At 40.8% G+C, this 18,495-nt stretch overlaps 1 protein-coding gene across 3 annotated transcripts in view; it reads right to left on the bottom strand.

The window, feature by feature from the left end:
• LOC134811487 (kinesin-like protein KIF2A) overlaps positions 1-18,495 on the bottom strand; it is a 53,427-nt gene that overhangs the window by 1,248 nt on the left and 33,684 nt on the right. For 2 of the 3 annotated variants that reach the window (XR_010159817.1, XM_063818332.1), the window contains exons 12-14: positions 12,093-12,136; positions 322-429; positions 84-183 (exon numbers count right to left, since the gene is read on the bottom strand). Coding sequence is in view for 2 of the 3 variants with exons in the window: in XM_063818332.1 (XP_063674402.1) it covers positions 84-183; positions 322-429; positions 12,093-12,136 (252 nt within the window). In the remaining variant the exon portion in view is untranslated. Of the gene's footprint in view, positions 1-83; positions 184-321; positions 430-12,092; positions 12,137-12,248; positions 12,477-18,495 lie in introns of all 3 variants that reach the window. The other variant, XM_063818331.1, reaches the window with a different exon arrangement.

The following is an 18,495-nucleotide window of genomic DNA, read 5'->3' as shown; positions in this document are numbered from 1 at the left end:
AACTATTTAAAAGATAATACTATATACTGTATACTGTATAAGATAATACTATATACTGTATTATATACTGTATATGAACTCACCAAATGACCATCGGAGTAATGCTGGAGAAGCTCTGCCTCAATAGTACAGAGGTTGGTGACTTGAGAAATGTGAATCTGATGGGACCCTATCAGATCTTCCCTGAAATTAAACATCAAGATTTAGTTATAGTACTACTGTATACTACTGATATAAGGATTTAGGCAAATTTACTTCGGCAACAAATTCATAGAATTGAAGATGAGAAGCGAAACTAGAAAGAAATGTTTTTCAACTAACTGAGCTTTTTTCATCTTGTTCTCAGAAACTTGAATTCTAGCACGAGGAGCTGAGGCCATTGTTCTAGATCTTTCCAACACCGGCGCATCAACTTCATCTAACCACTGACTGCAAGTTATAGAAGCGTTACAGTCCGACTGGTCATTAAGGGGGGGAGGGGGGGGGGCAACAAACTAGGACCAGTGACCGAACTTTTGAGGGGGTCCCCGACCCCAACCCCCAAACGGTGCCCGCGGGGCAGCCACGCCCATATTTGGTCCAAATTAGGCCCAATTTAGCCAAATACCCTGAACATGCCCAAAACCCAGATTTTAGGTGCTCTACTTGTAACTAGTGGTCTCCTGGACTCGTATATGAAATTTCATCAAGATTGGACAAAAATGACTGAGTTATGAGCCAAAAACCATATGCCCATATTTGGGCATGCGCACCAAATTTGGTAGATCAAAACAGTACAGGGTGTACCGCATCAAGCGTGAACCTTCCAGGAGGGACTGATCAGATCAAGGCAGATAGTGGCACATAAATCGAACTTAGGGTCAGTGATTTCGTGTATCTTGGCAGCTGCATCATGAAGTGTGATGATTGCTCGAAGGAGAATGAAACTAGCCGGGCATATAGGTAGCGAGACATAATGATGAACTGGCTTTCAATCAAGTACTTTTTGGGAGCCCCAGTGGTTCCCGTACTGTAGTGGGACACGTACCCTAGTGCGAAACATACCCTAGTGCGAAACATACCCTAGTGCGAAACATACCCTAGTGCGAAACATACCCTAGTGCGAAACATACCCTAGTGCGAAACCTTCAAGATCGACACTGTCACATACAGTACGCTTCCCGTACTGTAGTGCGACAATGCATTGCAATACAATGTTTTTGAGTTTTAATGACAGATTGAGGTTCGACTCCAAATGCAAGGAGCTTATCCAAGAGGGCTTCATAATAAGCCTGTGTCTTTCCGGGGAAGCTTCCCGTTTCATGTTTGCTGTGTAGACAGAGTTTTCAGTTTGCAGGAGTAGGAGGGTGGGAAGGGGTCTTCGTACTGGTCAAGGTAGTGTCGTTCATCAGATTGAGGCGTCCGGAGCAGGTCTTATCAGTGGATCGCCAGTAGGTCTTGTCGTCGCGCTTCTTATCCAGGCAGTAGCGGTATCCGTCGTGGATAACGTTTCTTGAACCAGTAGTGCGTCCAGGAATGAAGATGATTGTAGAAGACATGTTGATGTTGTTCGATGCTTTGGTAGAATCATCGTGACCTTATATATGGCCCAAGCATATGAACTTGTTATCCCAATCGGAGATATATCTTCATACGATGCGTATGATAGGAATTAGGATCATATTATGAGTGACTCAGTGGATCACATACTGCATACGTGGCTTGAACTGAACCGAAGGAATTATAATCAGTGGATCACATCGAAATACATGACGTGAACCGACGAATCGGGTCCACAAGATGGGCACTTTAGTGCGAAAGAGGATCTGACCTAAACTTGGAAATAAAGAAATAAGACAGGATATTGTGTCGCACTAGAGTACGCTACCTGCATCGTAGTGAGTACTTGTCGGAGTAGTTCGAGTACTTGTCGGACTAGAGTTACCGGCGGTAACTCTAGTCCGGCGGTAACTCTAGTCCGACAAGTACTCTAGTGCGACAAGGCCGGCTGCCGGTCTTAGTCAGTCAGTCAGTTAAATATGCGAAATCGGCCATAATATTATATACGGACCTTCAGTGAGTGACGCGCGCGCAAAGATAATCCAAGAATATGATATCTAAATTTTCACTGCGTGCTACGTAAAGTACTATATTACTATATATCACAGTAGATGTTTTCTTCTCAAAACTGTAAAAATGTCGCTTTTCAAAACTATGATTATGCGGACAAATTTGATTCTAAATATTGCAAAAAGGTAGGTGCGTGCGCGAGTTTACATAGATAATCAATACTGTCTGGAGTAGTGAAGTCAATCAAGATGTCGATTATTATTATGGACAGGGGCGAGTTATTTTATTATTATTTTTATTATCTTGACAGTTGCTGTGGTGGTGGTGGTGATGGGCTAGGCGTCTAAGGGTCCCTCAAGCAAGGTCTTCTTAGGGCTGTAGGACTAATGAGCGGAGGACTGTTGAGCGTAGGACTGTAGGTCGGTGAAGGTCGGAAGTGGGACTGTAGAGCGGTGTCAAATCGCCAGGGTAGGACTCTAGAGCGGCCGCCCTTATAGATCTCACAACATGAGGACTTTAGAGCGGTACGATCCTAAAATGAGGACTGTAGAGCGGTGGACTGTTGAGCGGTGGACTGTAGGCCGGTGAAGGTCAGAAGTAGGACTGTAGAGCGGCCCTCCCTTATAGATCCCATAACATGAGGACTCTAGAGCGGTACCCTCCTATAACATGAGGACTCTATAGCGGTTGAAAATTTGAAGATTGAACACTCAACGAAGCTAAGTTATACATTGTAACTCGTGATTGATTATGGTCATGACATTCTAGGATGATAACTTTATTAAAGAGTCATGGAGTTAATGAACATTTTCATTTACTTATTATAAATATTTCATTACTAATATTATAGTGTAACTTAATTTAAGATTATTGGTCGGTCTCAACGTCTTCCAAATGATTGAAATATTCCCCTGCTACTCAAAAATGTAAAACGTGTCTTCGGTATTTTAGTGAACTGTTCGTATCAATGTGATTTCGCTAAGCAGAGTACCGATCAAGTTCGTGCAGATCATTTAGGAATGAGGATCGTATCGCGTGACGCTTTAGCGCCTACTAAGGATATCTCATGTTCATCAATCTGGTGACGGGACTGATTCAGATCAGATCCCATCGCAGTGCGATATCTTGTTAGGATTTCGAAGGTATGGTATAAATATCACGGAGTATCCAGTTTTCGTATATCAAATTCGATTCCTACTCCTCTTCTACAACTACCTACAATATGCAGAGTGTTACAGCTCCTGGAACCTTGGCCGACCTCCAACTGGATCCCTCTGCCATCGAATCCCTCAACGGAGAATCAATGCTCGTGTACGACAACGAGGGCACGGAGAAACGGGTCGTCATCCTGGCTACGCAAACAAACCTTCTCCTAATATCACATGTGTTATTGATTACGAGTTTAAAAAACATAATTTTATTTAATATTCAAATTTTTTGGAAGACGTTGAGACCGACCAATAATCTTAAATAAAGATACACTATAATATTTATAATGAAAATGTTCATTAACTCCATGACTCTTTAATAAAGTTATCATCCTAGAATGTCATGACCATAATCAATCACGAGTTACAATGTATAACTTAGCTTCGTTGAGTGTTCAATCTTCAAATTTTCAACCGCTATAGAGTCCTCATGTTATAGGAGGGTACCGCTCTAGAGTCCTCATGTTATGGGATCTATAAGGGAGGGCCGCTCTACAGTCCTACTTCCGACCTTCACCGGCCTACAGTCCACCGCTCAACAGTCCACCGCTCTACAGTCCTCATTTTAGGATCGTACCGCTCTAAAGTCCTCATGTTGTGAGATCTATAAGGGCGGCCGCTCTAGAGTCCTACCCTGGCGATTTGACACCGCTCTAAAGTCCTACTTCCGACCTTCACCGACCTACAGTCCTACGCTTAACAGTCCTCCGCTCAATAGTCCTGCTCCCTCTTCTTAGCAAACGCCAGGATTTCTATCGGGTTGGTGGTTAGTATGTCTAAGTTTAAGTCAGATTTTCCGAAGATTTCTTCTCTCGTCCTGATCGTTGCAGGGCACCGAATCCAGTGTGGTACTGTTTCTTCTTCTTCTCCGCAACGGGGGCAAGTTGCACTCTTTGTAGAGTCAATCCTATTTTTGTAGTGGGACAGGTGAAGGCAATGGCCTGCTCTGAGTTGTATTGTGCTAGCAGCGCTCCGTCTTTCCTGCTCTCTATTTTACTGTCCGCTCTTTTTCTGTTGTATCCCTTGTAAGTCTGGGAGACCAGGTGGTGTTGGGGGTCGCTATCCTTGATGTGAGCCTTCGCTACTGCTCTGGCTACTCCGTATGAGATTGTAGACTGTCCTTGGCCCAGGTCCGGGAGTTGTGCTGCTTCCTTTGCTGCTTGGTCAGCGTATTCGTTCCCAGCAATGTTGGAGTGGCCGGGAATCCAGTGCAGGTACGTCGTCCCATGGAGTGATTCCAGAGTTTTCCTGATATCCTGTGTGTCTGGGTTCAGGCTATCGATGCTAGTCAGTTGCTGTTGCAATATAACTTGAGATTTGAAATTTATATTCCTTTATTCCTTGTATTCCTTGTATATATTTTAGCAGACACAAAAAAGTTCGACTCAAACCTTATCAAATGGTTTTAATTTTATTGAGTCGGTATATAGTTCTGTGAAATCTGGTTCATTTATTTCCGGTGGATTGGTCTTTCTATACAGTTATTTAACTGGTTTCATGGTACACTGTCGTTATTAACTGAAAGTGATGAATCTATAAGGAATGAAGTTCCGACTTCCGAGCCAATTTCTTCATTTAAAGTTTGAAAAAGTGACCTCTTCAACTGTAGAAAGTGACTTATTAATCCTAGCAGGTAATTAACTCTGGATCCTCATCACATTGATTCCATTCTAAATTCTAGCCATAAACAAAACAAACATTACCAGATAACTCCGTTTACCATTTGACATGTTCCAGTGTGAACGAGGCCTTCTCCGGACAAATCCTTGAAGGCAATCCTTCCCTAGCTGAAGTTCGAACAGTATAATTTATCTGATGAAGTGTATTACTAAGGTGCTCTGCTGATAATTGTAGTAAAGCAATTAATAAATGCCAAAAAAATGACCTCCGCCGAGGCTCGATCCGGGGTATGCTTCATGGAAACGGCGACTTAACCGCCGAGCTACGAAAGGCTCAGAAGATTTACAATATGTAACAATTTACAGTTCATAAAAATACGCGCACGCACGTAACTTTTCGTTATTTATGGATCCAAATAATAGCGACATTTTTACAATTCTGAGAAATAAACCTCGCGCGACATAAAGCGACATTTTTACAATTTCGTTTACAATTTTGCTAGAACACCTCCTCATATATCAACATAACCCCAGAAGGACTTTCTACAAAACTGTACCACAAATAAAATGTTACCATATACATAGTAGTGACATGTCATTATAAAGTGCTTGTCATCATAAAGTGCTTGTCATTATATAGTGCGGGAAATTCGCCCAAACTCGCACAGATTGTTCCTATTAATTAACTAAATTGGCACAACAAAATCTTGCTGGATCACCTTGCTGGATCATTTCACAGATTTTCATCCTAAAAGCAAGTTTGCTGAAATTTTTCCGAAAGACTACAAAGTGGATTTTTCGTTCCTTTTTCAAACAACCCCAGGCAGGCCCTAATATGCGTAAAATCACATTATTTAAATCGGTCTTGAAACTGTGTTTGAAAATGATCTCTATTGCCAAATTTCTTCTAGGCCCTTAGCACGAGCAAAACGCTAAAAAATTGCTACTATTTTGCCAATATAAGTTTGAGATGATGCAGCTTTCGGTCATCCTGATTGATTGGGGGACTGGTCCGTAGTACCAGCCAATGTTTACTCAAAAGTAATATATAATTGAAATAAGTTAAATATTCATCCCCGAGGGGCACGCAGATTATAATTGTGATGTTATCTATTAAAACTATTCAATTAAAATTTTATTGGTCGAGTCGACTGGCCCTGATCTGCAAACATATTTGATATTAGTAACTTTATGACGCTGCCTCACCGCAATTAGGTGTGTTATCAGTGTAGATATTATGCGCTATGTGGCAGTGAAATAAGGAATGTGCTGTTAGAATGGCAGGTGGTTTGAAATGTTGTCCTGATTCAGATTGTTTAATTTGAGCTGTATGAGTTTGGTTTTGAGTGATTATTGACTATGTTCTTTGTGATTTACGTAATCCAGGTAGGTTGTGGAGTAAAAATGGTGGCCATTCGTCGTTGCAGCCAGCACTTTGCAAGTCTAGTAGTACTTTTTTTGACGAATTCTTATATATGTTGATAGAAAATATACTGGATGGGCATGTAATGCGAGTGTTATGCTCTGAAATAGCGAGCATTGGGCCTTTATAAAAGATGCTAGATCTCAGGTCAGTCTGTGAGTAAATTGATAACCAGTCTAAGTTTTGTTCGTGTGTCGTTCCTTGTTTGGGTGTGTTAGGAGGGAAAAGTTCTGAAATCGATTTAGGTAACAAACTAGACATATTTCGAACTTTGTGCAGTAAAATAAGTGCGTTTTTAACGATAACCCCTTGAACGGTTAAGACCTCGTGTTCTTTAAATGCTAGTTTTGTGTGCTCTGGCAGTTTTCCGTCCTTGTAGTAGTAGTTCACATTTCCGGCCATAACTGCCCTCATACCTTGTTTTTGTTTAGCAAAAAGAGATTCTATAAGAGATTTTGAAGCAAATCCCCAGACAAGTGAGCAGAAGTTTAAATGGGACTGAACAAAACTTTGGAAAATCTGTAAACGGGCCTTCATTGGCAATTTATGTTTTATCCTGTACATCACCCCAATAAATCTTGACATCTTGCTCCTCAGTGCTTTTATGTGGCTACTCCAGTTAAGCTTTTCATCTACAATTACACCAAGAAACCGGGCTTCAGTTTTACGTTCTAATACTGTATTTTCTATTTGTACTTTAATCAATGATGGTTCTATACGCTTTTTCGAGAAAATCATATAACACGTCTTTTTTAGATTTAGTGCTAATCCGTTGCTATTAACCCACCGTGATAATGTTTCCGTTAATTGGTTGACCCTTAGCATTAGTTCTTGGACATTGGAACCGTTAATAATGATATTTGCATCGTCTGCATAAAGTATGAATTTTACCATCATGTTAGAAATACCGGGAAGATCGTTGATGTATATGACGAAAAGTAAGGGACCTAATATGCTCCCTTGTGGAACACCATGCACAATAGGCTTGTGGGACGAATGTGAATTGTTTATTGCTACATATTGGCTTCTATCACTTAGGTATGACTCAAACCACTTTAGAGCTATTCCCCGGATGCCGTAGTGCTGTAATTTATTTAGCAGTGTAGCATGATCCAGGACGTCAAACGCTTTACTGTAATCTAATAATAGCAGTAGTGAAATTTGGTTTTTGCTAAGAGAGTGTAAAATTGTACTTTGTGCATTAAGAAGAGCATGTTCACAGGACCTTCCTGGACGGAAACCATACTGATTTTCGAATAAAGAACTATTTTTGTTGAGAAATTCTAAGACACGTCGGTGCATCAGTTTTTCGTAGATTTTTGAGAAGGAACCTAAGAGAGAGATGGGTCTATAATTTTCAACGTCAAGTTTAGAGCCTCCTTTATGGATGGGAGTTACTTTGGCAATTTTAAGGGCCTGTGGAAATATGCCTGTACTTAAGGATTCGTTGATAACTTTTGCTAATATAGCAAGGAAACTATCGCTGGAACTGGCTACTTTTAGTGGTTCAATTTTTGTGTCAAGGGTCGCTTTGTTCTTCAAACCAATAATAATTCTTTGAATTTCGATCGTTTCGGCAGGCTGTAGATAGATTGATTGAGAACAGGATGTGGGCAGATATTCCTGGAACCCCCCAGGGTCAAAGGTCTGACGGGCACTTATCTGAGTTTTGATGTTCGTAGCAATGTTCGAGAAATAGTCATTAAACCTTTCAGCCACGGTATCTTCAGAACTCAAAATCGACCCGTCCGAACCTTTAAGTCTTAACTGCTCAGTTTTCCTGCTTCTACCAAGTAAACCGTTGATTATTTGCCATTGTTTTTTGGAGCAGTCCTGGTATTTTTCGAATTGTTTTTTATAGTATCGTTGTTTGGCAATGTTGACATGTTTTTTACAGAAAAGTTTTAGCTTTTTATAGGCCTCTATATTATTCATTGTAGGTTCAAGTACTTTACTATGATAACTTTCTTGTTTCCGCGCACATGCTTCTTCAAGCCAGGGTAATATCCAGGGTTTAGTATTAGAACGCTCATGCTCACGGCGAATATGATTGATTTTTAGTGGATAGGCAGTGTTATAGTGCTTGGTGTATATATCTGCAAGTTTTCCGTATTGCAGACTAGCGTCGTCTGTATTTAATATCTCTTCCCACGTTTCCCCATCGATGAGTTCCCTAAAAGCAGCATTGTTGGCCTCATTTATGACACGTGTTTCATAACTAAGTTTAGGTTGTGTGTTAGTGGGTAGCCTGAGATGTTGTTGCGAAGAGTTACTTAGTTTAAAAGTGGTAACGATAGCAAGATGATCCGATAAATCCACCGTTACAACGTTACTGCTTATTGTGTGACTTATATTATTTGTGTAGACATGATCAATTAAGGTAGCACTATGATCGGTGACTCGTGTCGGCCTTGAAACCGTCTGAACAAATCCATACTTGGCAAGGAGGTCTATGAGGTTCTGTCCAGAAATATCAGTTTTGAATTTTATAAGATCAATGTTCGCGTCCCCAAAAAACATGATATGCTTGCGAGAATGTCTGTCTAGACCTCGTAGCACCTTTTCCAAAGAATTTAAGAAGTTCTGAGTACCTTTAGATGGGGACCTGTAAAAGTTTATCAATACTTTTGTTTGGTTTGTGCCTTTGCAATTATGCACCTTAACTAATTGAAATTCCGCGCACGTGTCTTCGGGATCTGTGGTTGCCTTAAGATTTTCTATATTTTCGGGATCACAAACCCTCTTATTAATGTAAATTACAAGGCCACCACCTTTTCCTGATTTGCGTAATGGTTCCTGAACAATAGGCTCGTGAAACCCTTCAACCCATATCCAAAAACTTTTTAATTTCCTACATTCTCAATTTTTTCGTTTTCTGTGGCCCGCTCGCTTCGCTCGCATAAAAAGTCTTTGTATTCGCGCGGTTCAAAGATTTTTCATGGCGGATTCCAGATTCTCAATTTTACTTTTTTAGGGCCCGGAATGCTTTTTAATAGATAATCCTAGGTTACTTTTGGGGGCGAAGCCCCCGAAAATTTTGGAAATTTAAACTAGATTTGGCCTCCTGGAACGAATCTGACAATGGAGAACGATTTTAGCATACTATTTTCTGACTTCAATTTTTATTGGGATAAATTGTCTGGATTCTAGAATCCCTAAACACTTGGCTTAACTAAAGCACGAAATAGGAGACAGCATGAATTATCAAGAGTTTATAATTTTGGCAAAAATGTTTTCTCATCTACTACCATCACTACCATCACTACCATCACTTTCTGCTTTCAAGCTATAAACTAATACAGGGTTAAGGGAATTTGGAGAAGGAAGCAAGTATGAGACCAAATATTCAAGAAACAAGGAATTTAAATTTTCCAAAAATATAATAATGACTATTAGTATTTACTATTTAAAGAAGATAGGAAACGCAACAAAGAATTCTTATGCATTATGCATGTTTAGAGTGATACCTAACTAGGATCAGGAGCATGTAAAGATAATTCATGCAAAAATGATTTCCACCCGATTAATGTCTTAATGTGATAGCTACCTCAACTTAGGTTGATTCGGTATGAATTCATAGGGCTGATGCCCTGGGTGACACCTCTTAAAATGAACTTTTAGATTATCGGCTCGAGTACAAACTTCTTTGCATATACCGCATTGGACCTCGGATTTAGACTTGAACTTTGGACGATTCATGATTAATAGGAAGTTCAACAACCCAGTGTAAGCAACAAAAGCAAGCAGGCAGAGTGACTAATTAAAAAACTAGAAAAAGTCCAATTCTCACGCCCATTCTAGCATCATCGTACAGATTAGTTAAAACGCCCTGTTTTTCTGATATTTTCTCATGCCACACGAATTTGGGCTGGGTGTGTGCAGTGTGATACACACATTGAAGACGTGATGTGTATATGCTACTGCTTGCCAATACAGATATCGGGTGACACTGTAGACATATCCGGTTTCATAGACTAGATAAGTAGATAGTAAAATGTTAATAAAGTAATAATGACAACTATTTATGTCGTGTACGCGAAAATGCCCCAATAATTAGCATCTGGTTAGTGGTTACTTGATGCACAGATTTTGTAGCTAATAGCAACAAACTTTGGTCTGTGAAACGAAATTTGATAGACTGGATCAGTGGATCCCTGACTGAGGACATTTAAATAACGGTCCAGCAACTTTTAGTCTGCTCTTTCATTTAAATTCCTACTGAAATATTATCGAAAATTCTCAGAGTTGGCTCTCGAATTTCCTACTTTTTGTCAAAAATTTCCTACTTTTAAAAATTTCCTACATTCTTAGAATGCGAGAATGCGGGTTTTTGGATATGGGCCCTTCAATTTTAATGTCGGAGATTCCGTTTGGTAATTTATCTAACTTCAAATTGGTTTCGTTAAGACACAAAACGTCATACTTAGTATAACTGTCGATTTCTTCACGGAAGTATGTGATGTTCTTTACTAATGATCGCACATTAAGAGAAAACACTTTCAGTTCATCACGGGAGGAACTTTTAATGTTCGATGGCTGCTGATACTTACAATTGGTTAATATATCGCTGATTTCGTTCCAGTATTGGTAACTTTCATCGTTATCCTGATCTAAAGCGTTACCAATCAAATCTAAACCATGTGAGCGGTCGTATGGATTGAAAAGAGCAGTGATTCGGCTGCTACAGTCCATAAAAAGATCATAAGATGTCACATAATAACCTGGGATTAACGACTCACAGCACTTTATGCAGCCTAAATTATCTCTAAAACACTTTTTATGAATGTACTCATCGCACCATGGACAAAACCTAATGTTTAATCTAGAATAACAAAACCCGTTACAGGCCATGCACTTTGTTTTAAAATTAGTCTTGTTAACACTACTTCTTTTATTCGTCGGGACATCAGAGGCATTGATTGGGAGAATTGAGCTTATGCATTCATAGCAGAACCATGGGTTCCCAGAATTTATAATGTGCCGGGCATCGTTTTTTGATAGTTTCTGGCATTTTAAATGTTTACGTTCAGCACATAGGTCACAAATTAGGTCAGGAGAACTTTTAGGGATACGAACATAACATTTGTCGCAATTGGGCTGTGAGCCGTGTTGCCTTTGATTACTTCGCTCCACTTTCAGTGACAGAATAAAGTAAGAGTTGAAAACAGATTAAATAAATGAAACAAAAACTGAAAAAAGAACAATTGATATTAATATATAATCTGATGGGTGTAGACAGTAGGCTGGTCAGATCCGTTTGCAAGAACTTTCAGTTCTGTGTGCAAGACAAGATCGTGACGGTTGGGCCTATTTGCTACTTAAAAACTACAGATTATCGTCTGCTCAATATCAACAGGCTCTGCAACTAGTTCTCTTAAAGAATTTGATAATAAATAACAGAAAAGATTGACTAATGCGAGGGGCGCACGGACTGTGGATCAGTCATAGTCTGTCAGAAGTCGGTAGTTGGGTAGATTGTCGATGTAATTTGTCGTTTTCTGTATCAATTGTACAATGTAATAAGATGTAATAATATACAGTAGGCCTCGTATTTTGTTTTATAAATGGAGTATTAAACGATGCGATTAAGGGACTGTAATTAGAATTAATCCTGCCATAACCTTCAACTTCTACATGCATGACCGACTCCTAACTGCACTAAATTGTATGTTGCCTGCACTAAAAATCATGTATATATATATGATTAATTATATATAATTAATATACAAATTACATAATATTATCTCTAATTGTACGTTCCACACTCACGCTGTAGTAATCATGGTAACTCACCTGACACCATTGCTTCCGTGATTGTTATTCGGTTCGGGTGAAATCTGAAAGTCGAGTTTTTAAATTGATAAAATCTAGATTTAATTCGAGACTAAAGATATTGGGCAAGATGTTTCCTATTATATAAAATACAAGGTCAATCAAAGAAAAGTAAACCTTAATACTAGTTCTACTGCGTTTCTTTTTCTTGTGTTTGTCCTTATGTTTCTTGTCACCGCGAACCACGAAGTCTCGTGTCAAAGTCTTGTCCGTCTCTGTCGTTGGAGATGGTGTCAGCGGAACTTGTCCACGGGGCGAAAATCCGCGCCCACCCGGTCTGGGTGGCTTTTTGGCGCTGTTGGGCGGACGTTTGACGGTTTTGCTTGTAGCAGAGTTTGCCGTGTTCTGTTAAATGTATTGTAATGTCAAGTCACGTGGTCAGAGTTGTTCTATCTATCAGCTAGTGAAGCATCTCTACTAACCACTCTAATCGGGTCCAGACTCTACGGCGTGAGACACTACGGCGTGAGACACTACGGCGTGAGACACTACGGCGTGAGACACTACGGCGTGAGACACTACGGCGTGAGACACTACGGCGTGAGACACTACGGCGTGAGACACTACGGCGTGAGACACTACGGCGTGAGACACTACGGCGTGAGACACTACGGCGTGAGACACTACGGCGTGAGACACTGCGGCGTGAGACTCTACGGCGTGAGACACTGCGGCGTGAGACACTGCGGCGTGAGACACTACGGCGTGAGACACTACGGCGTGAGACACTACGGCGTGAGACACTACGGCGTGAGACACTACGGCGTGAGACTCTACGGCGTGAGACACTACGGCGTGAGACACTACGGCGTGAGACACTACGGCGTGAGACACTACGGCGTGAGACACTACGGCGTGAGACACTACGGCGTGAGACACTACGGCGTGAGACACTACGGCGTGAGACACTACGGCGTGAGACACTACGGCGTGAGACACTACGGCGTGAGACACTACGGCGTGAGACACTACGGCGTGAGACACTACGGCGTGAGACACTACGGCGTGAGACACTACGGCGTGAGACACTACGGCGTGAGACACTACGGCGTGAGACACTACGGCGTGAGACACTACGGCGTGAGACACTACGGCGTGAGACACTACGGCGTGAGACACTACGGCGTGAGACACTACGGCGTGAGACACTACGGCGTGAGACACTACGGCGTGAGACACTACGGCGTGAGACACTACGGCGTGAGACACTACGGCGTGAGACACTACGGCGTGAGACTCTACGGCGTGAGACACTACGGCGTGAGACACTACGGCGGCGCCCTACAAATGAGTACTCTACGGCGTGGAGATGTGAAAAACGTATAATTAGTGATGTGACGTATAATTAGTGATGTGATCCACCAACTACGATCGTGCCCAAACATTGAGGCTACAGTAAACAAATACTTGATCTTGCTAGAGTATGTTGAGTAGAAAGAACAGATATCGTGGAGTTGGGTATGGCAATTCCTTCGCCTCTTAGCGGGTGTCTTGCCAACACTCAACCTGTCGATGTGAAAGTCAGTTATGACTTGCTGCTCTTTGATAGCCCGCACATACTCTTGAACAGATGGCTTTGGGCGATGCACTCGGGATTTAAATCCTCTGTGAAAGCCCTCAACCATGTTCGAGGTTCGAGGGAACTCTGGATCCCGAATGATTCTGGCGAAATGGTTCCAGAATCCTAAGGGATATGCAGGGAGCAGCCTCACCTCACTGTCCACAATGACTGACCCAAGGTAAGTCTTCTCGAAATAATTAACTATAGACATTAGCTTAGGAAAGTTTGTCTGTATATAGTACGTTATTTCATAGAATACTTCCTCAAGAAGAGTCTGGTTCACTGCAGGAGAGGTCTCTACCAGGGCTTCGGAGATGAGGACTTCTCTTCGCTTCGAAGCTGCGAGGTCTGCTTCGTGGGTGTGCGTTTTCTGACTTAATGTAAGGGTGTTGTCTGACAGGGTAGGATAACACAGACAGGGACACTTCGTAGGAGGAGTGTGCTTGCAGCACCGCCAGGCGCTGCTATGATGTACATGTGAACTCTACCCTGTATCTAGCCCATTTCTAGGTCAGTTATATCCTACTGATGGATCACATCACTAATTATACGTCACTAATTAGTGATATGATCTGATCTCCCTGGGCCCCCTAGTAATGAGGGGGCCTGGCCGTCGGCCTCCCTAAAATGGTGAATGATTTTTAAAGTGAATTGAGTATCCAAATTGTACAATTTCACCAATTTTCACCTTTTTTCCGATGATTATATTTGGCTTCTAGTTTCAGTTTTGAAAACAATAGATTTTGAGAAAATGGTAACTGTTAATGAACATGTCAAAACTTAGCACTTGGTATTGTCGTATAGTACGAGAAAACACATTTAATATTTTAATTTGATATTTTGAAATTAAAAATTAAAATGATGAAAAATAGTGCATAATGGTGAATCATTTTGATGGTGAACCGAGTTCTAAATTTAAGTTTTGATGGTGAACCGAGTTCTAAATTTAAGTTTTGAACAAGAAGTCTATGCTCAACTCGATCCTCCAATGAGCGGTCTGACTAATGAAGATTGAACTAAACTTCGTTGACAGTAGCAGCATTTAAATAACGGGCACCGCTGGAGAATCTCATCATTCAATTCCGATTCCTCCACATCTTCCAACTGCTACAGAAACAAATCGAATATAAGAAAAAGCCGCCGTAGAGTCCTGTTTTATACGCCACCGTAGAATCTTACGCTGTAGAGTCCCGAACCCAATCTAATATACCCCTACATGTCGACTAGTCAGACATCTTGCTCGCTCCAACATACCCCTACATGTCAACTAGTCAGACATCTTGCTCGCTCTAACATACCCCTACATATCAACTAGTCAGACATCTTGCTCGCTCTAACATACCCCTACATGTCAACTAGTCAGACATCTTGCTCGCTCTAACATACCCCTACATGTCAACTAGTCAGACATCTTGCTCGCTCTAACATACCCCTACATGTCAACTAGTCAGACATCTTGCTCGCTCTAACATACCCCTACATGTCAACTAGTCAGACATCTTGCTCGTTCTAACATACCCCTACAAGTCAACTAGTCAGACATCTTGCTCGCTCTAACATACCCCTACATGTCAACTAGTCAGACATCTTGCTCGCTCTAACATACCCCTACATGTCAACTAGTCAGACATCTTGCTCGTTCTAACATACCCCTACATGTCAACTAGTCAGACATCTTGCTCGTTCTAACATACCTCTACATGTCAACTAGTCAGACATCTTGCTCGCTCCAACATACCCCTACATGTCAACTAGTCAGACATCTTGCTCGCTCCAACATACCCCTACATGTCAACTAGTCAGACATCTTGCTCGCTCTAACATACCCCTACATGTCAACTAGTCAGACATCTTGCTCGCTCTAACATACCTCTACATGTCAACTAGTCAGACATCTTGCTCGCTCCAACATACCCCTACATGTCAACTAGTCAGACATCTTGCTCGCTCTAACATACCTCTACATGTCAACTAGTCAGACATCTTGCTCGCTCCAACATACCCCTACATGTCAACTAGTCAGACATCTTGCTCGCTCCAACATACCCCTACAAGTCAACTAGTCAGACATCTTGCTCGCTCCAACATACCCCTACATATCAAATAGTCAGACATCTTGCTCGCTCTAACATACCTCTACATGTCAACTAGTCAGACATCTTGCTCGCTCTAACATACCCCTACATATCAAATAGTCAGACATCTTGCTCGCTCTAACATACCTCTACATGTCAACTAGTCAGACATCTTGCTCGCTCTAACATACCTCTACATGTCAACTAGTCAGACATCTTGCTCGCTCTAACATACCCCTACATATCAAATAGTCAGACATCTTGCTCGCTCTAACATACCCCTACATGTCAACTAGTCAGACATCTTGCTCGCTCTAACATACCCCTACATGTCAACTAGTCAGACATCTTGCTCGCTCTAACATACCCCTACATGTCAACTAGTCAGACATCTTGCTCGCTCTAACATACCCCTACATGTCAACTAGTCAGACATCTTGCTCGCTCTAACATACCCCTACATGTCAACTAGTCAGACATCTTGCTCGCTCTAACATACCCCTACATGTCAACTAGTCAGACATCTTGCTCGCTCTAACATACCCCTACAAGTCAACTAGTCAGACATCTTGCTCGCTCTAACATACCCCTACATATCAAATAGTCAGACATCTTGCTCGCTCTAACATACCTCTACATGTCAACTAGTCAGACATCTTGCTCGCTCTAACATACCTCTACATGTCAACTAGTCAGACATCTTGCTCGCTCTAACATACCCCTACATATCAAATAGTCAGACATCTTGCTCGCTCCAACATACCCCTACAAGGCTGTAGGACTATTGAGCGGAGGACTGTTGAGCGTAGGACTGTAGGTCGGTGAAGGTCGGAAGTAGGACTGTAGAGCGGTGTCAAATCGCCAGGGTAGGACTCTAGAGCGGCCGCCCTTATAGATCTCACAACATGAGGACTTTAGAGCGGTACGATCCTAAAATGAGGACTGTAGAGCGGTGGACTGTTGAGCGGTTGACTGTAGGTCGGTGAAGGTCGGAAGTAGGACTGGAGAGCGGCCCTCTCTTATAGATCCCATAACATGAGGACTCTAGAGCGGTACCCTCCTATAACATGAGGACTCTATAGCGGTTGAAAATTTGAAGATTGAACACTCAACGAAGCTAAATTATACATTGTAACTCGTGATTGATTATGGTCATGACATTCTAGGATGATAACGTTTTACTTTATTAAAGAGTCATGGAGTTAATAAACATTTTCATTTACTTATTATAAATATTTCATTACTAATATTATAGTGTAACTTAATTTAAGATTATTGGTCGGTCTCAACGTCTTCCAAATGATTGAAATATTCCCCTGCTACTCAAAAATGTAAAACGTGTCTTCGGTATTTTAGTGAACTGTTCGTATCAATGTGATTTCGCTAAGCAGAGTACCTATCAAGTTCGTGCAGATCATTTAGGAATAAGGATCGCATCGCGTGACGCTTTAGCGCCTACTAAGGATATCTCATGTTCATCAATCTGGTGACGGGACTGATTCAGATCAGATCCCATCGCAGTGCGATATGGACATCTTCAACAAGACGTTGTCTCACGTTTTGACTGCCACATGCTCGAATTTTGACTGCCAAACCATGTGATAGTTATTACTCGGCCAATTTTAAACCAATTACCACAAAAATTTGTAGTTTGGTCAACAAGGATACAATAATCACTCATTCATCAACATGAAACAGCTAAATTTGTTATTTGTACACTTTATGATAAGAATATCACAGGGAAACTTGTTTATGGCTGTGTAAAATCGAATTTACATGATTTGAGAGAGTTATCGTGATAGATGTGACCATCAAACCTTTCTGAAGCATGTGGGTGTTATATGTACCGCGATGAATGGTTAAATATACGAAATATGGTACGATTATCACACATCACTTAGGGTAGGCTATAATGACAACCAGTGAGGACTATTTTGATGTTTTGAATGCTATTCAAGATGCTTTAGGCTGTAAAATAATGTTGTAATGATTGACATTCAATAAATGACCTGTAAATGATACAAATATCACATTAAATTCAATATTTTTCACGAATCAATGTCAATAATGTGTGAATGTTGTTTTTGAAGATCGATTCATCCAATATTATTAAACATAGTCAATAAGTAATAGGCATTTCATTAAATAAGCACTTTTCAGATACAAATATCACTTGATTAAAAAAAATTAAAAAAAATAAAAAATTATTTAAATTGAAATTGTGATATTCGTATCCTATTTTGGTTCCTAGATGTGCTGTGTAAGATGTTCAGGGAGTAATAATGTTTATTGTACATGTATCAAAAAGAATCTCGTTCTATAGACCCATATTGATACATTTATCACGAATGTTACACTTGTAAAATTTTGTTCACAAAAAATGTGATATTTGTATCCTTCAAGTGGCTGTAACAATTTTTCATCCTTGTATCCATACTGAGTTACCATTTTTGTAGGTGTGAATGAAGTTTCATCTTTATTAATGAATTATGTACCCTTCAAACAGCCACCCAGAGAACTGGACCCGAAAAATAGCTATATTTCACTGTTTTAAAATACAATGTGATAATTGTAGTACATCTAACGGGAGGTTGATTTTTGTATCATACTTTTCACTAATTCTGTTTGGAATTGCCTCTGGTACAGTTTGAGTCTGAAGAAACAGAAAAAAGAGGTCAAGGGGATTCAATAATCACATCATAAAATGGACAATTTTGAAAAGAAAATG

This window comes from Bolinopsis microptera, chromosome 2 (genome assembly GCF_026151205.1).
Source record: "Bolinopsis microptera isolate Bmic1 chromosome 2, MBARI_Bmic_1.0, whole genome shotgun sequence".
NCBI lineage: Eukaryota > Metazoa > Ctenophora > Tentaculata > Lobata > Bolinopsidae > Bolinopsis > Bolinopsis microptera.
The sequence above is the reverse complement of the archived record's forward strand: the minus strand, read 5'-3'. Positions and strand labels throughout refer to the sequence as shown.